The 27,699-nt window shown below is 30.5% G+C and overlaps 2 protein-coding genes across 6 annotated transcripts; both read right to left on the bottom strand.

The window, feature by feature from the left end:
• Positions 1–1,778: 1,778 nt before the first annotated feature.
• LOC102581899 (probable serine/threonine-protein kinase At1g09600) lies at positions 1,779–8,421 on the bottom strand. The gene is made up of 6 exons (XM_006357302.1): positions 8,053–8,421; positions 7,185–7,472; positions 6,137–6,454; positions 5,756–5,974; positions 5,152–5,246; positions 1,779–1,848 (listed from the first exon to the last, which is right to left on the bottom strand). The coding sequence occupies exons 1-6, from the start codon at positions 8,419–8,421 to the stop codon at positions 1,779–1,781; spliced, it is 1,359 nt and encodes a 452-aa protein (XP_006357364.1).
• Positions 8,422–11,957: 3,536 nt separating this feature from the next.
• Positions 11,958–22,404, bottom strand: LOC102603768 (uncharacterized). 5 transcript variants are annotated; one of them, XM_015313386.1, is made up of 9 exons: positions 22,317–22,404; positions 16,752–16,972; positions 16,523–16,660; positions 16,134–16,345; positions 15,810–16,051; positions 15,485–15,731; positions 12,682–13,311; positions 12,344–12,470; positions 11,958–12,246 (listed from the first exon to the last, which is right to left on the bottom strand). In XM_015313386.1, exons 3-9 carry the CDS (start codon positions 16,644–16,646, stop codon positions 12,224–12,226), a joined length of 1,605 nt encoding a protein of 534 aa, XP_015168872.1. In that variant the 5' UTR covers positions 16,647–16,660; positions 16,752–16,972; positions 22,317–22,404; the 3' UTR covers positions 11,958–12,223. The 5 variants fall into 5 exon arrangements, with proteins under 5 accessions (XP_015168872.1, XP_015168871.1, XP_006357346.1 ...); XM_015313385.1 differs by lacking the exon at positions 22,317–22,404 and adding an exon at positions 18,220–18,293; XM_006357284.2 differs by lacking the exon at positions 22,317–22,404 and adding an exon at positions 18,220–18,293 and having other exon boundaries at positions 12,344–12,443.
• Between the last annotated feature and the right edge of the window lie 5,295 nt (positions 22,405–27,699).

The following is a 27,699-nucleotide window of genomic DNA, read 5'->3' as shown; positions in this document are numbered from 1 at the left end:
GATTCTCTACTTCTTCTTGATATTGCCATGTAACAAATTGTTTTTTGAAGGTTTTTTGTATGGTGGTTATATGAACATCATGTATGTGTAATGAATGGGAAGAATTAAGTCATGATTATTGTATACATATGTGTGTGTTTTTTGTACTTATTTGGTAAGTTTTCAATGAAGTTTAGCCATAGCTTGAATTGCTAATTTGTGTTTCTATCTGATCAGTGACGGATTCAGAATTTCTTTTAAAATGTTCACTATATACTATTACTTACGTTTCAATTTGCTTGTTTTACTTTTTTTTAGTCTGTTACAAAAAGAACACATGCTTCTCTTTTTTGGCGACTTTGTTATTCTGATTTTCCACTTAACATGTTTAATACCAACAAATTGAAGACATTTTGGCCTATTCTACATAGTTTTAGTCTAAAAGTCTTCTTAAATTTCTTAAATTCCGTGCAAAGTTAAAACTAGACAAACAAAATTATACTTCGAGTATATATATAACTTTTTTTTTAAATTTCATATATAGAGTTTAATTTATTGGAAATGGACATGTCGATGTCTCCATTGCCCCACTAATGCTCTTGAAAGAGATTGGACAAGTAAATACGCCCCTCGTAATTTGTTAGTGCTCTATGATTGGAAATAATTAGTTTGTTTGTAGCAAGTCAATGAGTTCTTCAATAAATAGAAAAAGAAAAGTAAATATGATTTAGTTTTCATAAATTGAAATAAAAAATTTAAAAGTGAAAAAAAAACAGAGCTACATACTAAAATAGCAGTGAAGTGAAGTTTTCATAAATAAGAATAGTATTTTAAAGTTGACTACATAATTTATTTAATAAGAAGTTGTTCAATAAATACTAATTCTAATTAAGGTGTTTACGTATATAAATTCAGTGACAAATTTTAAGGAATCGTCTATGACTTAAACCTTAATTTTAAAAAAAGCTTGTTAATTGCCCCCCAAAACAAACAAATTACTAAGTAATTTAGGTATGTCAGAAAATCTTTGCATATTGTATTTTTTATTTCATCAAATTAAAATAATACACACAATCAAAATCAACAGTATTTCTGAACCAAATGCACGAGTAAACAGTTAAATTAAACAAAAAAAGAGCAACATTTCTAATTAATTAATGGGATGATTGCATTTTAATCCTTCAATTTTGTTGCTTATTATATCAAACTCAACATATTTAACCTTCCATTTAATAATAATAAAAAAGCTTTATTTTTTGTCCCTTTATTTAGAAAATATATATTAAAAGTATTTTTAGAATTATATTACTCTCAAATATCGAAAAACAATACAAACTCAACATTAGACAGAATAAGTAATGTATCGGTTAATAATTCAATAAATTTGTAAAAAAAAAAAACACAAGCAAAAGGATTAAAAACCTAAGTGCATCAATTAAATTTCTTAATTAAAGGTCCAATACACTTTGTCAGATATCACAACGATCAAAATCAGAATTTACTAATAACTAATTAACTAGCATCTTCAAAGCTAAATATCTTAGAGATTTTGTGGTCCATTAGATCATGATGATTTCTAAAATCAATGGTTGAGATTGACCTACGATTAAGACTTAATCTATTATCTTCATAATTTTTGGATGCTTCAGTAATAGAGGCTAATAAAATTGGATAATTTTTAATGTTTTTGAGAGCATTAGGATGTGCCTCAGTTTTAGAAAATTGATTAATGTTTCTAAATTTGAAAAATGGAGTTGTTGAAGGAGGAGGACTTTGATTAATATTATTATTAATCATGTTTAAGGAAAATGAATTACTACTACTTTCAACCATATCTTGGCTTTGGTTACTTGACTCCCCTTGCTTTTCCTGTTAAATCAAAATTAAGGAAAATTTAATCAGTTTCAATTATATACGCGGACAGTATTATAAAATGATCTTATATTGTCATGTTTACTAAAAGGGTAAATGTAAGTAATTTAATATAAAAAGTGAAAAATTAGAAGTATAGAAAAATATGACAAATTATTTGTTATAATATGTCCAGATATAGTAATACAATAAGTGTATATGTATTAAATCCAAATGCATGTAATTAACTTGTAATTTTTAGTGTATTGTTCTTTCGATGTATGATATACATACTGAAATATTGATTAATTTGAATTTAAAACATGTAAAGTTTATTAAAGGAATTTTTTTTCTTGATAATATTTTTTTGCAATTCAAAGGCTCAAATAAAAAATATATGATTAAAGATAGAAAGATTTATTCCACTTATTATCTTGATGATGATAAAAATGCATATATACTATTGAAACCTTACAATATGTGAATGATAAATCCATTTTTTTTTTTTTTTTTGTGAATGATTGGTTGATGTCCAAATTTGTTTTGGTAAGTGGAAGTTAATTGCCAACCTCATGTGCATGTTATTTGGTTGGATGCATGTGGAGGTATTTATGGCATTTTGTGTCCTATTTAGAATGAAAAAAGTTAATTTTTTTTTTTAAAAAAAAAGTAGAACTATAGTTCAAGAAAATTTACTTGACTAACTGAACTCTCTAATCGTGTAATATGAGTGAAATACACCCCTAAATTCTCGTTAAATTTTAGAGGTGTTTTCAAACTTCTCTCGTTTTTATTAAATTAAGAGTCTCATGCTCCTGCAAATGTTTGAAACCACTTGCTATGCTATGCAGTAGATCGGTGTGTATCTAAGTTTAGTTAGTCAAGTAGAGGTGTATTTTTAATGTTGTTAATAGTTTGGGAACAAAACTAATGCTTTATTGAATTTAGAAATCACAATAGATAATTGAGACGAATAGAGTACATTTTCTTACAAATTCAAGAGAAAAAAACATAATTAAAAGAAAAAAGAATTTACCTCTTTTGAGTTTTCAGAAATATTGGAGAGCAATTTTTTATAGCCCTCTCTATTTTTCTTAACCCGTTTGCCTTTTGAAGCTCTCTTCCTGTGGTGCAATTTATTTTTAATTATTTATTAATCATCATAGCAAAATACAAGAAAATAAATAGATACACACCATTTAGTTATTAGTATGAAAACTATATATATATATATATCAATATTATGAGATATGCATAGTTAAATAACACAGGGATTAAAATCTCTATTTTCCCTAGTTATAATATGGATAGTTTAAATAAAAATATATAATTATGCATTCCATTATTGAAGGGACCATAATTTATACAATAAGATTACTTAAAAGACTCAAATATCTTTTGTCGAATATCAAGAAGAATTAAATTCCTGATTTTAACAAAAAAATAAGGGACCACAAGCAGACACCACCCAAAAATAAAGGAAAAAGGATAAATAAATAACTTTATATTATATATTTATATTAAATATGTAATGATGGCCTTTTGTGCTCGTGATATAATAATTATCATCTTGTATTGCAGGGGATTATGTCAATAAGACTATGATTATATTTTATACTATTAATCTTGTGACAATAATATTAATTTTGTGACATCTAATGTAGGGGTGTGTATCGGTCGGTTCGGTTCGATTCGGTTATAAGTATTATCGGTTCGGTTTATCGGTTTTCGGTTTTTAAATATGCTAAACCGATAACCAAACCAATAAGATATTTGTTATCGGTTTTCGGTTTATCGGTTTTAGGTCTTTAACGGTTCAGTTTTTGGTTTAACCAATAAGAAATGCTTTCAAAACAAATATATGACTTATCCAATAATTTGACGCGATACGCATACATCGAAATAATCATTCCAAACGGGACAACAAAGGACCAACTTGTTGTATTTGGTCATCACAACAAAGGCTTGGTTAAATTTTCGATCACCATAATATATAAAACGAGGTCCCCTTTATGCAATAAAGAGAATCAAAATAAACCAAATCATAAGACAAAAGTCAAAACAGTAGCAAATGAGGCCTATGCTTATGGGTAAACTAAATGAAGTTCTTACATTATTTTTAAAAAAAAAACACACAATTTGAATTCCTAACGTTAATCAAATTGCAAATATTTACAATCGTGCAAAAGTTAATATTAGTCAATTATAAACTAACTAAAGTAAATAAGTAATACTAAAAAGTAAAACCTAAAGGTTAAATAACTAAAAGTAGAAAATAATATATAAAACGAGATCCCCTTTATGCAATAAAGAGAATCAAATAAAACCAAATCATAGACAAAAGTCAAAACAGTAGCAAATGAGGCCATGCTTATGGTAACTAAATGAAGTTCTTACATTATTTTTAAAAAAAACACACACACAATTTGAATTCCTGACGTTAATCAAATTGTAGATATTTACAATCGTGTAAAATTTAATATTAGTCAATTATAAACTAACTAAAGTAAATAAGTAATACTAAAAAGTAAAACCTAAAGGTTAAATAACTAAAAGTAGAAAAGAGAGTTAATTGTTAAGTAGTGTTAATTATTGCGTAGGGTTTTATATTTTTAGTCTAATATACTACTAATTATATTAATATATTTTTTAATATATTATATATATGTATAACTAAAAATTAAAATAGTAAATTATTATATTCATAATGGGTTATCGGTTAACCCAATAACCCAATATTAAAAACCAATAACGAACCGATAACCCAATAATTTGTTTTTGTAAAACCATTAAATAACCGTTATCCCAATAACCCAATAACAATAAACCAATAACACTTTTTTCGATTCGGTTTATCGGTCGGTTCGGTTTTTGCACACCCCTAATCTAATGTGTAATGATCTAACTTGCCTTGGTCCTAAAGTCTCTTTTTTAATGATTATTGTCTAAAAGGATAATCAATATACCTACTATATATAGAACAATGATATATAATCATTTTAATAATCACACATGTGTAATTAATAATTATACCATTTTGGAAATTGTAGTAATTTACAAATATGTAAATATATAAGGTCATAAAGAAAAAGGTGAAGATAAAAGTTTAAATTTTATATATTTTAGAATTTCTGAAAGCTCGTGATAAAATCTATCAATAAGTAAGAAAAAGATTTTTATATTAACATGTTGGAACATAGATTAAAGATTTTTATGGTGAAAGTCTAATTGTACAATAATTATGAAGTTTGTTTGAAATTTGTCAATATTAATTAAAAATACGAAATTTAATTTAAATAGCACATGTAAAATCGAAGATACCTTGTGATATCAATGGATTGGGCCGGCCCATCGTCTTCCACTTTGAAAACAGGCAGTTCAGAGAGCCCACATGCTAATGGGCTTGTTGTAAAGAACTAACACAATGTTCAACCAATTAAATTTTAGTGCTCAATAATATGGGTGCACATAATTATTTCTTACTCTTTTTCAAATTACAGAAATCTCTTAAAATTTATGGATTTTGAATATTTCCGGATACATAAGTGAGGGATGTATCAGAAAGGATGGGATGTCCGGATACATCACTGGACTTCTGGATACATAAGTGAGGGATGTATCAGAGAGGATAGAATATCCGATACATCACTGGACTTCTAGATACATAAGTGAGGGATGCATCAAAGAGGGGATAGGATATCCAGATACATCACTGGACTTTCGAATACATCAACAGACATCCGGGTACATACGCTAGGGGACGTATCAGAGAGGGGAGGGATGTATCCGAGAGGGGAATAGAGATGTATCAGCCAGAGGAGAGTGATGTATCCGAGAGGAGATTTTTGAAATTCTTTTAAATGATAGGAAATTTTAGAGATTATAATAAAATAAGATATGTATTTAGATAATTGTCGTAACTTACTTCATTTTGAAGGGCAGTAGAAGTAGTGCCACGCAAGTGAGGCTCAACGGACAAAAGTGTGTATAAAAGGGGAAAAGCAGAATGAGGCAAATTTGGGAAAATTTGCCCAAAACATGGCTTGTGTTGCGGTGGTCTAAATGTTGTTGGTGGCTTCACTTTCTTCCAATATTCTTCTGTCGGTGAACCACATAACTTAAATATCTTGTGAAGTTGTTCAATCTGTAAAATTTAACCAAAAAATAATAGGAATGACATCTAGCTCATTTGTACCTCTAATCAAATATTGAATTAACTAAGTAACTTCGAATAATATAAGGTAAAAAAGTTTTAACAATTCACTAATAAAAACGATTTTAATAAAAAAAATATTGTTTTTTTTACCTCATTTCTACCAGGCAAAATAGGTCTTCCAACAAACATTTCAGCCAAAAGACAACCAGCACTCCAAAGATCAATTCCAACACTATAATTAGTGGAACCCAAAAGTAATTCTGGTGCTCTGTACCAAAGTGTCACAACTCTACTTGTAAGGGGAATCTTTGTCTTTCTTTCATAAAAATTTGCAAGTCCAAAATCACCTATTTTTAGTATCCCATTTTTGTCTATTAGCAAATTTGACCCTTTAATATCTCTATGCAATATTCCTCTTTCATGACAATGTTCGAGTCCACATAACAATTGCTCCATGTAACATTTTATCTGCAACAAAATCTTATTTAATATATATATTGATCGTGTAAATAATATCTACATTATTAGGGATCGTTTGTTTGTTGGCTAGAAAGGGGAGTTATTCATATATCAAAACAAGTATAGCTAATATAATGTTTATTGATTTATATAAAATTCAGTACACCAAGTAAGATGTTTGATTATCATTTGACAATCTCATCTTACAAATTATGAGTCAGTTTATTTACTATTATTTTATGCGGTGTAAAAAATGAAATATAGTAGAGATAATGTCAGTTTTTTTATCACATAATGATAAAATGCACTATATGGTCTTTGAACTCACATCTCTACTATGATAAGATGCATTTCTACCACTAAACTATTGGTGCTTATTGATTTAAAACTATGTTTATTTTATTTATACTCTTTAATTTAATTTAATTTTTGTGAAAAAACCTCGACCGATAAGATTAGAGATCGATTTGCAATTTCCAATTTATGGCGCTAGAAAATTTTTAAAACCCTACCGATAAGATTGATTTTTGATAGTTTCTTAACTGTGATAACTATACTCGACAGAGTAAGATCTCACGTTCTTAATCAGGATCTCGGGTTCCAAACTATACAAGAAAAACATTAAATAATTAGACACTCAATATAATTACCACATATATAATTCCTCTAAATTGTGCAATTAGACCTATTATATAAAAAAAAAAAATTATAAAATGAGGAAAATAAGTAATTTACTTACCTGAGGCTGAGTGAGTCTAATTCCTTGAGTGTGATTGATAAGTTTAGTTAAATCAGATTGCATAAAGTCAAAAACCAAATAAAGACTATAATGCATTCTTGAAGTAGCTAATCCTTCAAGCTTTATAATATTTGGATGATCAAGTTTCTTCAATATTATAATCTCTCTTGCCATAAATTTCACACTTTCTGGTTCACTTGTATCAAATCTAACCTTCTTTAAGGCTACTATTTTCCCACTTTTTCTATCTCTAGCTTTATACACATTGCTATATGTCCCTTGACCTACCTGCAAAAAAAAAACATGTATTAAGGTAATTACCAATTATTTTTGCGGAGTTAATTTCTCAGAGAGTTACTCAACTAATAGTTGTGGTTTCAGAAAATTGAAATTATCAAGAAGAAATACGACTTTATGAAATGATAACTATTAGTTGAGTCAGAATCATGACCATATGAGAAATCAACTATATGAGTTCGCTATGAGTTCAATTAATGTTTAATTATGTACGAAGTGTAGATATTTAGGTGAAACTTATAATTAAAATTTCAATAAATATTAAATATTGGACTCATAATGTCAAAGTGATAATGAAGGGGAGTCTTGAAGTAACGGTACTAAAGTTGTTTACGCGTGACCATATATAGGTCACATGTTTGAGTTGTAGAATCAACTAGTACTGAATTTGTGTTAGGGTATGTAGACTATTTACATCATAATCCCTTGGGTGAGACAACCCTTTCTCATATGTACACAAGATGTTTTTTGCACTAGGTTATTCATTTAATGCTGAAGTGCATGAAATATTATATTAAAAATCTTAAAAGTTGAAAGTTTAAATTCTGAATCCGACTGGAAATGAATTTACCTTATCAAGTTTTTCATATGAATCAGCAGTCTTTGGTACTAAACCAAGCAAAACCTCTTTAGGAATATTATCAACAAGCCATTTCGGCCATCCATCCACCAATTGATCGTCTCCTCCTATTTTCCTACCATTATCAATTATTCCTATTTTAACTCCATTATTTCCATTTCTTTTCTCTTCTTGATCAAGTTCTACATGATTCCCTTCTTGATCGCGAATTCGAGCAATATCCCTCATTTGTTGTTGTTGTTGTTCTCTTCGTCGTTGTTTTTCAACTCCATTTCCTTTAACATAACCATTCTCATTTTTCATCCTCTCAAGTCTTTCCGGAGTCATGAAACTATAACCCTTGCCTACTACACAACCCATTATGGTCCTTACACGATGCGAATCTCAAAAAATTCTTTTAACGTTTTGTGTGGAATAATATGAGTGGTGATAATAACTATAAATGGCAAAAAATGCTAGAGAAGTTGTAATTCTCTTTGTACATTTGGCCGGCAAATATTTATATTCATGTAATATTTGTAAAAAGTGTCATTTTCTTTTACTTCTTTGCTTTTATCGACATGGAAAATAATATGGAAAAATAAAATAAAATTATGAATTATGTCCATGATTAGTAACCAAATTCCTTCTGTTTTATCAAGGAAGTTTACTCTTGTTTTTGGAGATACATTTTTTGTTTAATTTGTAATAAAATAACAAAGTTTTGGCTAGTAGAACCTAGTCAAATTATATTATATACAATCTACTCTAAGTACAAGCCAAATGGCAAAAAATTCAATCCCTTTAATTTGCCGTTAACTTTGATTTCTTAACTCAAAATTGGGGATTAAGGTCTAGTGCTTCGAGGCTTACGTCTTTCTTATATGTCAGGTAAAACGTTTCACTTTATATGAGTGCCTCTTAAAAAAACAGTTGTCTAACAAGAGTGGTTCACATACATATTCCTAAGAATAAGTATATGATCATTTATGTTAAAAAATGAAAAAAAGTTTCACATGATAGTTAATGATATAAGTCATCTCCTTATATAAAGCTTGGACAATCCAATTTTACATAGCATCAAAGCTAAACAAATCTCACATTGATAATTAATAAAACCTATAATTATTATTACCGATGTGTTTTTTTGTATATGTAAACTCTAATAATATTGGTAGTATGATGACATCTATACTGCCTATTCTTCTAGAGGAACATTTGTCATCTATCTGCCTATTCTTCTAGAGGAACATTCGTCATCTATCTACATATTCTTCTAGAGGAACATTTGTAGTTTACGTATGTTCAAAAATGTATCTATTTTGTAGTATGTTCACTAACATGAACATTTATTTTGATTATGTTTCTCTTGGATTGTCAGTTCAACAACATGGACAACTATTTTGATCATTTTCTTCTTGCATCGCTAGCATATTATGTAAATTAGCTCTTCAAACTAATTCACATCCTAAAAAATTATTTCAAAGGAAAGAAGATTGTGTAAGTCTTATGACTCAGCTTTTTAACACTTTTTCATTTTTGAGAAATTTCAAAATTATTTGAAAAATTCATAACATGATATTAGTTTTTTCATTCCTTTTAATTTGTTTGTCCTACCTTTTTTTTAGTCTTTTCAAAAATGTTTATTTTCCTTTTTAACAACTTTTATAATTCTAACTTTAGACATGACATATTTAAGACCACATGATTAAAAAGTATTTTAATAAATTTGACATATCTTTAATTTAAAATTATAAGATTAAAACTTCTTCTATATTTTTTAAAACTTTATAATAAGTTGAAATAAAAACAAATAAATTGAAAGAATGGGAGTAGGACGACTTTTCTTTAGGCCAGTAGTTAGGATGAGGCTTTGTATCCTCCTCACCTTAGGCATATCACAACTTAGAAACATAAATTTCAGAATTATCAGTTAAATGTAACCAATACTGTATATAATTAATTTATATACCCAAGATAAAATTACGTATAATAGATATTTGTGATTCGATTTTTTCAAGATTCCATGCATAACGAGAGCTTAATGCATTAAGATGCTCTTTTTTATATATAATAGATATTTATGGTCCGATTCTTTTCAAGGTTCTGTACATAACGAGAGTTTAATGCACCAAGTGTTAGGGTTTTGCCCTGATTTTCTTACCTTATTTGAAGTTTATTTTTCCTAAAAGAAAAGACAAAATATTACCATAAATGTTTTTACTTTTCATGAAAGGAAAATATATTTTTCTTTCATATTTGGTTTATTCTTTCTTTAGAGGGAAGTTTGGAATCCTATAAATTGAAGATCCATATTCTCATAACCAGTGGCGGAGGGAGGATTTTCATCAAGGGGGTTCAAAAAAAATTAATCACGTAAATAATATCCACAAATAAATTAAACGGGTCAAATCGGATATAAACGGGTCGGATTAAACTGTTGAATCAAGAAGAAAAGGGCTTTTTAATATTTGACTTTATAATTAGGGATTAAACTAATAAATCCTAAATTTCCAATCAGCGTTTTAATTTTTGGAACTAAACATCATTTTCTGATTGCATTATTATATTTTTAAATAAATTAAAACGCCTAAAATATAAGCTGATAAAAGAAATGCCTCTGCCTGGATTCGAACACGCGACCTCGCGTGCAGTAGAGCGAATTCCTGAACCCCCAAAGCCACTGAGCTACGCCTTTGGTGTATGTTCAGGGGGTTCAGTACTATATATATACACGTATATTAAAAATTTAATCTTATATATATAGTGTAATTTTTTGACGAAGGGGGTTCGGATACCCATTCGTCCTACGTAAATCCGCCCCTGCTCATAACATAACACAATAGAATGCACAATGTAGATGCTTAAGAGTTTAGTTTATGGGGAGATTTTTCACTCTACAGTTTTAATATTCTTTGTTTATATTAGTTTTCATATGTAGACCAATTGGTCAAATCATATAATAATATTTTGTTTTTAGTATATGTTTTTGTTATCTAATTTATCACTCATGATTTGCAATTGTAAGCTTCCGCATGACACCATAATCACTTTCGAACCCAACACCAAGATACTCCTTTTTATATATAACAGATATTTATGGTTTGATATTTATCAAGATTCCAAATATAACGAGAGCTTAATGCACCAACATGCTCTCTTTTTTTACCCAAAAAAAAGAAATTATTGTAACTCCTCTAATGATTGGAATTGTAGAAAATTTTATGCCCGGTAAATAGAGTATATATTGGCATTAATGATTAAACCATATGCATAAATGTTACTCTCTTTCATTTTAATTTGACACATTTTGATTTGATTCGACATAAAATTTTAAAAAGTAAAAAAAAAAGTTTAAACTTTGTAGTATTAAGCTAAAAATATGTTCAATGCACTAGAATGTCCTTTCATCTTGTATTCTTAAATATGTTTAGTGAAAAGTTGAAATTAAAAAGTCAAAAAGGAAAAAAAGAATATTCTTTTTTGTTTGAACGAACTAAAAAGAAAAGTAGAACAAATAAATTGAATCAAAAGAAATCATTCCTTTTCATATCCACATTCCAAGTAGAACAAAAAATGTGAATTTAAATCTCGTGTTCTTTCGTGAACCAACTAATTTCAAGAATCTCATAATTCCACAATTTTACGTATGTTTTACTTTTTAAAATAAGCCAACTATAGTATTTTAGGACATTCGGATACTATTTATTTAGGATTCACAAATATTTATTATTAAAAAGAACATGGAGATATGTAATTTACTAATATGTCACCTAATACATTTCAATATCTTGTTAAGGAACTATACCAAATGGAACTTTTATATTTATTAAAAAAAAAAAAGACTTCTAAATTGCATGTTCAAACAAATTTCTCGAGTTCCATAAGAAAGTCCTACAAAATCCTTTGCCTTAAGATGGTGAAGAGAATGAAAAGCATAAATTAAGGCTATATTACACATAACAATACAAATGTATGTAATCACAAGATTGTTTTAAAACTTTTTATGAACAATTCAGAGCATCATTTTTACTTTCAACCGATCAAGAATTTGATCCTCGAGCTGAGGAGAATTTTCTGTTTATGGTATTCATTTCAAGACTCTACAGTTTGTTATTTAACGAACTCGCTGAGGCTAACACTGTCCCCACCGCTAACGGGTCTCAAAATGGGCTGTCCAAGATCAAATGGTCCCAAAGAGTCTTCCTGCAAAGCAAGCATATGAATGGAGCATGTTAAGTTCTACTGTGGACAAGAAGAAAGATTTCAGATGGAACAAGCAAAGTGAAAAGGCGAAAAGTACCCATTTGATGTTTGCCCTTTAGCCCAAGGCTGCTGTCTTCATTGAAAACACCCCGTGAACGAGGAAAGAGGGCTGTCTTTGGTTGATGAGATGATTGATCCTGCATAATCAGATTTTGAGTTGCGCGCTGTAATTATTTCAGAATATATAAGAAATTGTCAATCCTTCCATGAGAATATCACAAAGTCGTGTAATAGTGAAGCAGCAAACAAGTTCAGGAAGCTCCACACTTAAGAGTTGATCCTTAATCCGAAGCAGTATTATCAAAAGCCAAAACTAATGATGGTCAAAAATAAGCTATTTGAAACTGAAACCAGAAAAGATTACAGCAAACAAACCTCAGCAGCATTAGAGGATGATGGAATTCTGAAAGATTTTGAATTGTCAGGACCAGCTGTTCCGCACAAAGTTGTGGCGTTTTCATTTCCTGATGAAGCTTTACGCACTGGAAATGCATGGCATGTCTCTTCAGCATCCAAGATAGATGAGTGCAAATCATGAGGTGATGACTTGGAAATTTCAGGTTGTGAATTAATGCATGCAGCAACAAACGCATCCTGCGAGCTTGGTTTGTCCTCACTTCTTTGGTCATGTTTTTTTAGTTTCTCCAGCAAGGACACCTCAGACAGAAATCCTCCAATGCTCAAGTTAGTGCAATTAAAATCCCACAAAAAATTTGACTCAATGTGGTGGCCACACTCTGATGTTTCCTTCAACCCAGATGTTTCTTTTGAAGCTAAATTGAAATCACTAATCTTTCCCTGAGAAGACGCTTCAGAAGGGAAGTTTCCTGTGCTAAAGTAGGAACTAAATGGCGGTGGCTGCAAATCCAATTTATTTTCTGAGTTGCTGATCTTTCCTGGCATAGATGCCTCAGAAAACAATCCTCCTATGCTTAGGTTGGTCAAAATATCATTCCACGGATTATCCATCTTTGAAAGGACATTCTGCTTTCTTACTTCATCAACCTAGAAAGGAGTATCAAGTACTGAATTTTAAGATGTCTATAGCATTTTCCACTAGTAAAAAAGTACATCTACATCCTTTGAGAGGAATCACCTCTACGGACTAAAACAATAGTTAGATCAGTCCTAGAACACATCAAATATAATCACAGAGGTAGGGTAGTGGTAAACAAATGATCTTAGCCCCTCATATGTGGTAAGGGAACCACACCATCCAGCTTTTGTGGCAATAAGTTTGGAAGGCAATTTCAACAATTATTTATTCATTTTATCCTATAAAGAATGTTAATTTTGATTATGCACACATCTCGAGCATTGAGTACACCCCATATTATCACTACATCAGTTTGCTTGACCTACCACAGCCTACAGGTTAAGTAAACATGTTGTATCCTAGATGTTGGTTCTGTTGTCAGCTTGTGGTTCACGCAGATTGCAAACAGCTTGCAGGACAAGCATACCAATTTCAGATTCAGAAGATCCAAAACACTGGTAGAGTATTTCAGGAACAAACTCTCTAATTGGGTGGATTAGGTATCCCCAGGAAACAGGTATCACAATCCACTTTGATATGCCTACTTATCAAACAAAAAAAAGGTCCACCTTGTTAAGCATCAATGCAGGGGTAGAGGAGAAAAGGTATATCTTTAATTGTGTCTGCCAATAATTTTGAAGTATGGATTTTAAACTAAAAAATAAGAAGTTAATGTTAGATTTAAGTTTTAATATTGACAATGAAAAGGTTAGGCGAATTGAGCAACTACTGATCTTCTGGGACAATTATGAGAAGTTCTTAATAATGATGTTGTAAGGGGTCTGTCAACGAGAACCAGAAGGAAGAAAAATCAGCCAAAGAAGTGTGGAAAATACGAACTGAGAAATGAAGAAAGAAATCAGAGGAGATAAAAAGAGCAGCCCAAAACGAGATGAACGAGTTCTGCCCAACCTCTATATCAAGACAGAAGACGTTACACGCAGAAGAAACAAGGACAGATCAAAGGAAGAGAGGCCCAACAGTTCGAAAGAAATAAAATAAGAAGCCCAAGACTTAAATTGATGACAGCCAAGAATTCAACAAGGTGATCAAGAAAGAAGTCTTGACTCAAATAGTTGGCATTAAAGTAATCCAGCCAAAGCAATTAAAAATCCCTTGGGTTACTCAACAGGAAGCTCCTACCACTGGTCGACTTGGGAACACTGAGCTGCATTCAACATGCATCAAGTCTCAAAGAAAGAAGTTCAACAGCTACAAACCAAAGCCTCTACAAATTCAAAAGCCAGAGCAGAATAAAATACAGCTCTTTGATTCAAAAACATTCTGTCTTGTTTTTTTCTCAAGAACTACACTCTTGTGTAAAAAATTGTAAGTGTACCTAATATTGACAATAAAATAAAGTCTTTACCGGCATTAGTTAACCCAAGGAATCGGTGTGTGAACTAGAATAATTACATCTTCTGTCATTTTACATTCAAAATAAATTGTCTGTTCTTAACTCTATTTTCTTGTTCTAAATATTAAGTTAAAACTTATCTATCTAAAATCTGTAATATTTGCAAAATCTGTACCCAGACTAAGCCGATTAACCCTGCGATAAGTCGACTAATCTTTAAATCAGGCCACCCACATCCCCACCCATCTCTCTCCCCTCGTGTGCTTCCGGTTAAGCAACCGGGGCATCCTGAGCACACGTTTCCTGGAAATTGGAAAACTAAAGATAACTTGACATGCCAATCAAAGGATGTGTCTATCAAGCATCTGTATTTTAATAGAGTATACCTACAAATACATACATACATACATGGAGAAAATACTAAAGTGGACGAAAAAAAATTACTGTCCTGCAAGTTGTTTCTCCCCAAATCACTGCACATCAATTTATTTAGCTTAAAAAGAAAAATCTGTAATGGGGTGCCTCTAATGCTTTGGGCACTCATTTATGAATTAATTAAAGCTTTTATACTGGCAGTTCTAGCAGTATCAATAGAACTGCCAGAGATTACCACGATCACAGGATAAGGGGGCAGCATTATTTTTCATTCTGTTCAACTTTTCAGCATAAGTGCAAATGAGAAAACTGAAATCAGCAAAAACCCTAAAAGGCTTCAGATTGGATGGCTGAAAAGATTTACAGAACAAGAGACTAAGTGAAGGAACCACACAGGCATAATAACTTACCATGTGATCAACCGGTATGTTCAAAGCCATATTCTGATTCTCAGTTACATTTGCATGCTCATTATTGCAGATTGGTTTAATAAGCTCTTCATTTTTCAACTTAGCTCCCTCAACTTTGTCATTTGCTGAGTCCATTGCAGCAGCAAAGATTCTCTTATTACCCCTTGATTGTGAATGCATACCAGAGGGCTGGGAGCTATCAGGTACCTCAAAAGTCTTGAGCTTAAGATCAGAAAACCAGTCATACCTAGAAAATTCGAGACTAATTAATACATTTTGACTAAAGAGCTATATGCTAAAAAATGAAATCAGACCAGCCTAAAACCTTAAGCGAAAAATGGCAGGACTTCCTATTGCTGCATACACTTCTCCTGCAGAAACATTGGTATCTTTAGAGCTCCATCTTTTCTGTGATGTTATGTTTTCTGTATAAGTATCATAGGGGAATAGAAGGAGCTCTCCTAACCCCAAACTCGTAGAACTCCACTTTGTATTAAGGTGCTTAATCACTGATGATATCTTCTTCTGAGCACTTAAAGTGAGTTCCTGGAACGGGTTGCAGCCATCCTACCAGAAATACCAAAACAATCAAAAGTTATTCCTGGTACATTTTATGCAGAGCTCTTAATGCATCAATTCATAGTCATACCTTCTCCAATCTCTGTCGGGTACTTTTATTTATTGGAAAAAGCTGTAGCTTAATCTTCTTACAAGAATTAAGCTGTTGACTCCCTTCTGCAGCACCTCCTTTTGTTACAGGGGAACACGTTGTCCTTCCTGGAAGCTTTTGACAAGATGCCTTAGCAGCTTGTAAGGGCAAAGTCACATCATTTTCCCCAGCCGAAAGATTTCTACATTCCCCTGGGAAGTACACAAGAAAAGTCACATCCTCAGTTGAGAGACAAGTCAAACACAAGTGGAACTCAATCAGAACACTCAACATACAGCAACCGAACTCCCGGATCATGCAACTAATATAAACGTAAATGAGTTGGAAAATGAAAACAACTGTCTACAGATTCATGTCAGCTGCCTGACCTGCTGCTTTCAGATTCTGTCGACCAATCCTACATGTTGCTTTCTTTGATGCTACATTCTCCTTGTCACTGTATTTTTCATGAACATCACCTACCTTTCTCTTCATACATCGGCTCGATTTCATGGCAGCTTGCTCTTCTGCAAAATAAATTTAATGGCTGGGTATTGTCATTTAATTTACTTCAGAAAATTCATTCATGTCATTCAACAAATTTTTTCTCTATATTACATGTCATTATCAAATCTTTAACAACAGCAAACTTGAAAAGTTCAGTTCCTATAGAAGCACCAAATGGTTAAATCAACAACTTCTTCTTGTAAAGTTGATCACTCCCAACAATATAAGGAACAGCAAAGGTGAAATGGTAAGCAATGAGTAATCAGCCTCGCAAGTGTCCCCGCCCGTAAGTCTAGCAATGCTTCTTCTCATCTGGTTTTCCAAAGTCGAAACTGTAGCAACGGGTAATCAGAAGTCACAAATAGTTCCTTTAGCAACAAAAGAAATAACAACATAAATAAGGTATGGTAAGTATCTCTTCGTTGAACTTATGCACCAAACTTGCAAATGAATCATATTCCTCCTATCATTTTTTATCTCACCAGTACAAGTTATCATAACCCAAATACTTTCTCCGCTAAAATGCAAAACGGGCATGGTTATAAATAATAAAGTATCAATAAGGGTTGTGGTAGGATGGATAAAATTGATTCACCTTGCTGAGGTTTCGAGTTCGAGCCCTAGGTATGGACAAGTATCACATATCATGTTAGAAAAAGAATATGGTTCCAAATTTCATGCCAAATTTTGGGGTTTCCAAGGTGTAATGAAATGTTTGGTATCAGAATTATTATAAAACACAGGATAAGGTCCAAGGCTCCAAAGGTTACATACATTTCAGCCGTGAAAATAGCATCTAGAACACTTTCAAGCCCATTAATATTTTGACTAAAGCTACTCAATTTAGAGGATGGAACTAAATCTTTAAATTTGCAAAGAGAGAACGATCTAGTGAATCTCCTGTAAAGCCAACTTCCACGAACTTCCTCCTTAGCCTTTCATGGCTCTCTGTTCAAAGACCTCTTCGTCTATTCGAGCCTTGGCAAAGTGGTTTTTATCCTATTTGTATCCTAACAAATTATAAAGGACTTCTTAATAATGCACCTCATAACACACTTTTTTTACAACTATAGTGTTAGCTAGTTTGCGCCTACCTCGACTAATTTCACGCAACACAGATATCCTCACACCAAATTCCAAATGAAACTCTTCCAATCCCCAAATCCAAAACTAACTTTTCAGCTAAAGTATCAACTATGGACCATAAACATCAAATTTGTTCTCTTTCTGCTTAATTTTCTGCATCCTCTTCAAAAAAAAAAACAGAGCTAGGGTTTTCTTAAAACAACAAAAAAGAAAACCGAATTCCAAACATTTACCAATTCTCGTGTCGATTCCAATAGAACATCTTTGAATTCCGAGTTCAAATTCGATTAAAAATCTAAGTATTTTATGCTTGTTTAAGCATCAAATCAATAGATACAAACAAATCAACAACGCAGATATACTATCAATTCCGACTGAAAAAAATATCAAAAAAATCCCAAAAAATCGCCATTCAATAGATTCAAACTCCAAGCAGATTCATGAACGAAATCCAACTAAATAAAAATGATAAAAACAGAAAATTGATGCTTACCTGGAGATACAAATAGTGGGCGGGAATGAGAATTTTTGAGAAAACAAGAACAAACTCACCGCCTAAATATTTTGTTTTGAAAAAAAAAAATTCCCCTTTTTCTCGTACACTTATTTATATGCAGATTTTAAAATTTATTTTTCCACTTTTTCGGTTCAGTTGGGCTTAGCATAGAGCCCATTACCATGTGGACAAGGCCTTATATAATGGCCCAAAATGTATTTATGTAGTAGAGTAGAATTTAGCAAGGGAAATTTTCATATATGGCAAAGAGAAAAAACTTACGAGGATTTGACAGACATACAACTATATATATATATACATGGAAATATACTAGAGGACAACTTTGGAGTCATTAGAATTTATTTATTTTTTTGACTATTTGAGGTTTCATTTATGGTGACTTAATTAATTTTTCTTCTCCTTTTTTTAATATTTTGGTTTGATTTGGTAGATTGTGTTACATAAATTATTAAGTCTAACACTTATAAATTGTTGACAAAATTTAATTTTAGCAATGTAAATTTGTAAGTGTTGACTTAATAATTTGTGTAACACAATCTACCAAATCAAACCAAAATATTAAAAAAAGGAGAAGAAAAATTAATAAGTCGCCATAAATGAAGCCTCAAATAGTCAAAAAAATAAATAAATTCTGATGACTCCAAAGTTGTCCTCTAGTATATTTCCATGTATATATATATATGGGAAAATTGTATATAATAGCAAACTATTAATTCAAATTAAATGCTATAAATATAGTTTGATTTAATTGTACCTCATAGCAAACTGTTGCTATTTCACCTCTCTCCTGGTGAATCTCTCTCGCCACTCTCGTTCTCTCCCTCGCCTCTCTCGTTTTTTATACAAACGCAAGTGTATAAAGTGCGTTTGTGTTTGTATAAAGCGAGAGAAAATTGTATATATACATATATTTTCGTTCCCCTCTCTCTCCTCTCCTAGATCTCGCTCGCCACTCTCCCATATCTTGCTCTGTCACTCGCCTCTCTCACTTTATAAAAAAACGCAAATGTATAAAATGCGTGAAAATTGTATATATACATATATTTTCATTCCTCTCTCTCCCCTCTCCCAGATCTCGCTCACTCGCTTCTCTCACTTTATACAATTGATCCTTTTGTATATGTATACCAAAACAGATTATACAACTGCTTTCTTTTGTATATGTATAGCGAAATATACATATTTATGTTTGCTATGGAGCGCAATTATGCAAACTTTGCTATAACATACAAATATGAATTTTGTGTTTGCTATATGTGAAAGTTGCTCTACAACTATTATATATAATTGGCAATATATAGCCCAACATTAATTAGCAATTAATAGCCTAAAACAAAATTAGCACGTATTAGCCTAAAAGAAATAAAATCAACTTTTTATAGTTTTTTCTTTTTATCATGTGCAACCAACCCGCATTAATTAAGGAGATGTGAGATTATTTTTTCTTCCTTGTTTTTAACTCCTATAATTAAGGAAGTTAGCTTTTCAATTTCTTTAATTTTTTAAACTCAACTTTATTTAACCGTCTATTTAAAAAAAATAGTAACGCAATTTACAGAAACATAAAGATATATTTTATTGTAATTTTATGAATTTTTTTTTTTTTACCAAATAACAATAATTAGTTTATTAGAAAACCATTGCCTACTCTTAAGAAGTGGATCATCTTTTGGGGAATTAATTAAGTTAAACCAGATTAAATTAAAAAAAAGTTAGTTAGAAAACAAATAAAACAAAAAAAGAAGTTAGGCCAAATTTGGGGCTTTTGGCTCAAAGTCAATTTTCTGGACCCTTGGCCCATTTTCCACTGCCTTTATGCAGTGTTAATGAATTCAAGAATGAGATTAATATGATACATATATAAATTTTATTCATTAATTGTACATGTGATTTTGTTTATGTATACGGTAACTGCACTATGTATACATTAGTTCGTATTCATCGTGTATTCAGTGATTTGTATTCACATAATAAACTTGTATACTTTAATTTAAATTGAGATTGGAATTCATTGGTATACATTGGGTTGTATTCATCAAAATCAACATTCTGATTTTTTGCGAAGATCTTTCTTACTCATGAAATTGAGAACAAAAATTTCAAAAAACTATTACCTGAATTTTCGCCAAAAAAGTTTTAAAAACTTTAGTTCCACAAATCACGAATTTTTAAAATTAATGGGGCAAGAAATGCTACATAATTATATATATTAAAAGAAATTATTGGAAGGATCAATCGATAAACATACAGTTATATCTGATTTGCATTGACATAGTAAATTAAGGAGAATAAGAGAAAATTTAGAAGAGAAGCAAATATACATATGAAAAGGATTTTAGAAAGAAAACAAAAGAAGGTTGAATAACCTAAATTTTCGCAAAAACAAAATTGAAAGAACTTCAATTCTACAAATCATGAAAATCAACAATTAATTTGACAAGAACAAGATTATATATAAAGATGATTTTTGGAAATATCCATGAAAAAACATATTTTTATATCTGATTTTCATAAACAAATTGAATTAAGGAGAAGAATTGAAATTAGGGAGAGAATTACGTATGACAAGAATTCTAGAAAGAGAAAAAGGAGACAAAAAAGAGAAGAACTCTATTTTAAAAGTGTTGACAAAATAAATAAAAAAAAGGAGATAAAATAGGGATAATAAAACAATATTTTTTTAGAACGTGTGTTTGAGAAAAATAAGGAGAACAAAAATACATTTAAAAAAAAGAAGAAAAATAACTATTCAATGCCAAATATATAAAACAAAGTCTTTTTCTTGCTAAAAAATGAAAAGTGGGCTATTTCTTGCTAATTTAATCTATAGGGTGTTATGTTGTGCCATTTTGTCAAAACTTAATTAGTCTACATAGTTACAGTACGCTCCATATCTATAGTTTCATTTGCTGTGCGGAATAACATTTGTATATCTCAGATTTTTATTTAAAATTATACAAATTTGATTTTAAAAATAAATTATCAAAAGACGGCAATTTCGGTTACAAAAAATCGATGACAATCCTATACTTGCTTAAAATGACTTCTTCTACACAAAGAACACCATAATCGTAATGTATTTGAAATTTGTTTTTCATTCGTATATAGATTAATTATATGTATTTGTATACAAATATATATTATTATTGAGTGGAAGAATTGTATATGTATCTAATATATGTATATGCATATAAATCATTATTTGTATAACACTGCATGTGTGAGGCATTCTTGGGGTGCTTCTTTGAGTAGAAATCAAATACCCTAAAAAAATATGTCCAAAAATAAGTTCACTGTTAAACAAAACTTCGTTAACATAGTTAATTTCGACATTTATACAAGTGAACGTATTATATACAATTATTTATATATGTATATAAATCATTAAAATGGATATATAAGCAGTTATATATAAATGTTAAAAATTATACATTGGATTCGTATAAGGTATTGCCGGTGATAATATACGTGAAAATAAAATAAACAAAGAAAAAAAATATAGAACCAATCAACATTAATGAAATTTTGTATATACACAAATACCTATAGATAAATACAATATAAGAAATACAGAAATATATACAAATTAATATATACTAATAAGGTTTATACAAATATCTGGGTTTCTTCAGATTCGTTTTGTTCCATTAAATCAGAAACGACATCGTCGTTTATTTTGGACTCATTGCTATTAGAAGCAAAAAAAATTACTTGGATCTAAACTCTTAATTTGTTAGTTTGTTGCATAATAATTGGATCATTTTTTGTGCTTGGATCTAAACTCTTGATTCGATCTCTTTCCTTTAATTGCTATAGATTTTGCAATTGACCCTGCAATCACCAAAATCTTGTGTTAAACCCAAAGAAAAAGATGGTGGATTATCAAAAAAAATTGTCATTCAATGATATACTTCTAGTAATCCTTTTTTATAGAGTTTGATCATCCATTTGTTTTACTAAAGTAACTGAAAAAATGAAACTTCAAGATGTAATTTTATAAAAGATTAGGCAAACAAAAATCGTATACACAGAAAAAACCAAAAAAAAAAATTGAAACATATTTGGGCAGTTACCTTGAATTGTGATGTCACGACTAAGAGGGAGAAAATTGAATTCAAAATTCAAAATTGATAAGCATAAGAGATTTTAAGAGAAAATTATTGAGTGAAAAGAGAAGAGATAAAATTAGATTTGTATACAAATTCGCCGAATATATCTTTTGTTTCTAGATACAAACTGTATGTGGTTCCCACAATTAATAGTAAGTTTTATTAAACCATATTCGTGTATCGTAATTTTATAAAACTATAGCTTAATTGACTAATATACTACTAATGTTTATCATTACGCGTAATTTTTAGCAACTCTTGAATAACTTTGGATTTTTATTGTCTGTTCTACCATGGTATATAGTAATGCAATTTTTAAAAGGGAAAATTACTTGAAGAATATATTATAAGATCAAAATTATATATAATACCAAAGTCTTTTAGTTCCCCAAAAATATCATATTTTTAATATCAAAACTCTTGCTATTAGCATCGGCGGACCCACCCTATCTCAAGTAATGTCAACCGACACTGCTTCATTGAAAATTTTTAGTATTATATATCATAATATAAGTAAAAGTTAATATTAATGACATGATTTGAACAAATCATGATCTTCTTTGGCATATATTGGTATGGTGCAAGTCATTCTCTCAAGTGTGGCCGAGTTTGATCCTTGAATCTCCAACATCCAATTCCTTGCAACGATAGTCAATGGAATGTTAGCAACGACTTTGTAAATATGATTGTACATTTAATTTATTTAGTTATATGGTTGAATGTATCGTTGTATATTGTGAATGAATTTTTAAGTCTTCAAGCTTACATGCTTCGAAATTGTTCAAGGTTCGAACTTTCAAGGAAAAACACACATGTTTGTAAAAGATAAAGCGTATACTAAAGCTCAAGCAACACCTAATGTAGAATGTTTGGGGTTTAGTGATCAAAGACTGTCACATATGACGCTAAGTAGAATGTGTGTGTCTACTTATTTAATTTTATAAAGTTTAAGTGTTTATTTGTACACATCCAAACAAGACTAATTTTAAAACACGTTTATATATTATGCCTAAATAATAATACTCCATCGAATCATACAAATATATATATAATATATGTACATACATAATACACGAATTTTCACCTTATCAAGATCTTATTTGTTTATTCACTTAAGATTTTGTCCAACTTATGCAAATGCTAATATCCTAATGTTGTAGTACACTCACAAAAATCCAAATTTGGTGTCATTTTATGATTATTTGACATTTTGTGAGTCTCTAAAGTTTAAGTGGCCATGTTAATTAGGAACTACAGACATTAAAAGGGGGGCCAAATATAATCTCACATGCTTATGTTGGGGGTTGACAAACCATGGCCATGAACATAGAAGCTAAGATATATGATGGATGATATGAACTTTAATTTGTCTTATTTGGAGAAGAGACCCTTCAATGATGAGCAGCGGCGGATCCAGGATTTAGAGTCTGTGGGTGGCAAATAGACTTATCGATTAAATTAATTTTATATTTAATTAAATTATTCATATTGATTAAATTAATTTTATATTTGATTAAATTATTCGTCTTTTCGATATATATCATAAATCAATCAATAAAATATAAATAATAAGATATTACAAATCCACACTCTACTAAAAGCATGACGTTAACAAATTTAAAACTTTCAATAATATTACTAATATTATAAATATTCATCATTCATTTACAATTGTCCTCGACGAGTTTTCATATTCTGAAAACGATCGATAATGACATCATTACTAACATTTATAAATACATCACGCTCTATGTAACACACTAGACAATCATTTAAATATTGATTACCAATATTATTCCACACTTCATTTTTTATGTGCTTCATTGAGGAAAATGCTCTCTCCACAGTTGTCGTAGCAACAGATAAAATCAAAATCAACTTTACAAGTAAATAAGCAAGTGAAAAGTCAAAGGAGTAATAATGTAATTAATTTAATTTAAGTCAATAATAATTATAAAAAAAATAAAATAATGTGCCAGGCAGCAAATTTCTCAAAAAATAGGTACAAATGGGATTTGAACCCACAACATCAGCTTTCTAAAGTTGCCCTCCTACCGTGGCACCACAAGCAAGTTTTGTTCTCTGGGTGGCACGTTTTATATTTATATAAATATTATATATATATATATATATACCTATGTATATATAGTTTCTATCGAAGTTCGGGGGTGGCGTGGCACCCCCACACCCCTTCATAGATCCGCCCCTGATGATGAGTCATGTCTACTATATATAATATTTTGAGTTATAAGTTTTCTTCCTAATGTCATAGGTATATATTTGGGGGGAAATTGTACATACCCTAGTTTAGGTATTTGGTATTCGAAACTCACTAGTTTAACTAATCTTCATGAGATCTATGAATTTAAAATGTTTTATTCTATTTTTGTAGTTTTATTAATTTTTTATATCTAATTTAATTGTGGTTAATTAAGTAATAATAATAAAAAAAAATTGGGAAAAGAAGAAGAAAACATCTTATATGTATTTATGATTTGGTTAAGACACTAAGACCTCATTTGTTTATATCAAGATTAAGATGTCTGAAATTAAATATTATTTGAATATTAAATAATTAAGATTGTTTAATTTTCAGCATCTTAATATATAAAATTTATCTTTATTTAAAATTTAATAACATACTAAATTAATCTAATTATATATCAACAAAATATGTTTCAAAAATTATATGATAGTTGGAGAATGGTGATAAGTAACTATGGTGATTGTGGATGTCGATTGAGAACAATAATAATTAATGATGATGTTATGAAAAATAACTAGTGATATTAATGATGACCGATAATAGTGAAAATGTTCTTATTATCTCACCAACTACTATTGAGTTCCCAAAAATCTACTCAACCTGAACTAGTTATTAATTAATATAACTATTAACTAATAACTAATTCAGGTCGAGGTTTACATCCTCTGTGTGGTTTGTGTTGAGTTTTAAAAGGTGTGAATGGAAAATGAAGAGTTGCGACTTTTATGAAGAGTTGCGACTTTTATGAAAAGTTGTGATTTTATGAAGAGCTGTGACTTTTATGAAGAGTTGCGACTTTTATGAAAAGTTGTGATTTTATGAAGAGCTGTGACTTTTATGAAGAGTTGCGACTTTTATGAAAAGTTGTGAATTTTATGAAAAGTTGTGACTTTTATGTAAAAATTGTGACTTTTATGAAAGGTTGTGACCTTTCCGTAAGACTGTGACTTTTCCAAAGGTTTGTGACCTTTCCGGTAAGGCACAATAAGAACCTTTTCACACTACCCTTTGTTTTCTATAAATTGAGAGATTTCCTCTCATTTTAAGAGAACTAATTTTTCTGGACTTCTTCTACTAATACTAAATCTAGTATTCTAAGTGTACTTTACTGCCGTTGAGTGGTTCGCTGACACCGTGGGTTTAGGTACCGATACACCGGTGAGTAAGATCGTTCTATCCTGGGAGGATATATTCCATTAACCTCGGGTACTTAAGGGAAATAATTTCCTTAAGGGGACACTGTGCAATATTCAGTGGGCTCGATTTTCTTTCTTTCAGAAAAATATTTTTATATTATTTCTAATTTGTTTCTGGTTCTATTTTCTCTACTAGTTTTAATTTTCTAGTTTTGAAAATACTCTTTAAACTTTGTTGTTTCTTACCAAGTTCTTCAAAGTTTTGTTCTAAGTATTTTAGGAATACAAGATGAACAACAATCTTAAGGAAATTATCTTGACTATTGGTATTTCTTGTACTCTACTGATTGAGGGAAATCGATCATGAAAGTAGAAGATTAATGCACTACTTCTTCAGAATTCGATGCCTTGTTTAGCAAGATCGATGTGAGAATGTACCAGAAAAGTTGGTGGTATTCCGGTTAAAGATTACACCAGGTAACCTTCTTATTATTTATCTAAGGAGGAAAATAGTTTTTAAAAGTTAACTCTTTTGACATTTATCATGTGTGTCTTTGGAAAAATATCTGCAAATAATATGTTTTTGAATAAATTTTCCTTGGCAAATAGTGTTGCCTTTAAAATTCTATAGTTTGCAGAATGAGAGATGCACATTTTTGTTTGATAAAATAGTATGTCAAAATGTTATAGTTGGAAGACTATTTGAAAAGAAAAGCATTTCTATGTGATAATCTAAGAATATGTTTTATTCTGTTTGGAGAAAAAAAAACTTTTGTAGTTTTGTACTCCCTGTGAATTTGATTGTGTCGGATTTTTGTAGAGTAAAACTATGCAATTGGTTTGAAGAATATGAAAACTTCATCTAATAAGTCAGTGTTGTACTTTTTGTTTTCTATAAACTTCATTGTTAAATAGAAAAAATTGTACAAAATTTTTTGTCTTTATTATTAGTATTCTAAATACTAAGTGGTATGTCTAATTGTGATAGAAAAAAGACAAGTGACTTAGAGTTTGTGATTTTGTGCCTCTATGGAATGAACTTTGACAATTTTGTAAAGATTGTCAAAGGGAATTGAAGCACTATAATTCTGTAACATCTCGCACCTAGATACGACTAGAAAGAGTTTAAAATCTGAAAATAATGATTTTGGAAAGAATAAGGAAATCTGGAAATTTTTGTCCAAATTAAGAAAGTGAGTTTTGGCCATTTTCAAACGGCCATAACTCCTAGATCAAGATGAGTTAGGAGCAGTTGTTGATATAGTTGGAAATCCCTTGGAGAGATCTTTCCAACGCCGCTAAGTTTGCGCGATTTCGACATCGTATGAGTGAGATTTGCCTTTCGGAAGTTGGGCTGTTGGATTGAGGAAAGTCCCAATCCGGATTTAGGGAAGGGCAAAGTAGTCTTTTCTCTAATTTATTTCCTAATTCGTTTTTAGGGATTTATTGGGGTAAAAACAGAACTTAATTCAGTTTTGAAAAATTAGAATACACTTAGGGCTTGGAGAAGAGAGAAAGAAAGAAAGAACGGGAGAAGAAGGCAAGAATTCACCAAGATCATCCAAGCTTGCGAGTGGAATTCGTCGGGGGTGATCCCTATTAAGGTATGTGAGATCATTTCGTGTTAGGTTAGTTCACCCACACACCAACTTATTTCAATTCAGCGATTTGGAGTTGTTTGAATGTTAAGAAAGTGAAGTTCTTGAAGAACATTGTTGAATTCTTGTTGGTTGATTGTTGAATGCCTAGTGTGGATTTGATTGGTGTTTTCGGGTTGTTTTCCGAGTTAAATCTATTGGGGTATTGAGGGTATTAATGATCCTAAGTGTTTGGGGAAAGAACCATAGAAGTTTAGAGGGTTTAGAGATGAAAAATGAAGGAGAAAAGTCGGGGTTCACTTGGGGAAAGGGTGGGGCGTCGCGCCAGCCAGCGCGCCCCAGCCCAA

This window comes from Solanum tuberosum, unplaced genomic scaffold, assembly GCF_000226075.1.
Source record: "Solanum tuberosum cultivar DM 1-3 516 R44 unplaced genomic scaffold, SolTub_3.0 scf00234, whole genome shotgun sequence".
Lineage (NCBI taxonomy): Eukaryota > Viridiplantae > Streptophyta > Magnoliopsida > Solanales > Solanaceae > Solanum > Solanum tuberosum.
This window is presented reverse-complemented; position numbering and strand designations above follow the sequence as displayed.

What these genes read in the sequence shown, in the direction of transcription:
- LOC102581899 (XM_006357302.1), bottom strand. Translation starts at nt 8,421, where the DNA reads ATGGGTTGTGTAGTAGGCAAGGGTTATAGTTTCATGACTCCGGAAAGA. An exon ending in CTACTGCCCTTCAAAATGAA is followed by an intron (nt 5,247 to 5,755) that starts GTAAGTTACGAC and finishes ACATTGTGTTAG; the next exon opens with TTCTTTACAACAAGCCCATT. An exon ending in CAATCCATTGATATCACAAG is followed by an intron (nt 1,849 to 5,151) that starts GTATCTTCGATT and finishes TTGATTTAACAG; the next exon opens with GAAAAGCAAGGGGAGTCAAG.
- LOC102603768 (XM_015313386.1), bottom strand. Translation starts at nt 16,646, where the DNA reads ATGAAATCGAGCCGATGTATGAAGAGAAAGGTAGGTGATGTTCATGAA. An exon ending in CCTGCCATTTTTCGCTTAAG is followed by an intron (nt 15,732 to 15,809) that starts GTTTTAGGCTGG and finishes CGAATTTTCTAG; the next exon opens with GTATGACTGGTTTTCTGATC. An exon ending in CATCCTCTAATGCTGCTGAG is followed by an intron (nt 12,471 to 12,681) that starts GTTTGTTTGCTG and finishes AAATAATTACAG; the next exon opens with CGCGCAACTCAAAATCTGAT.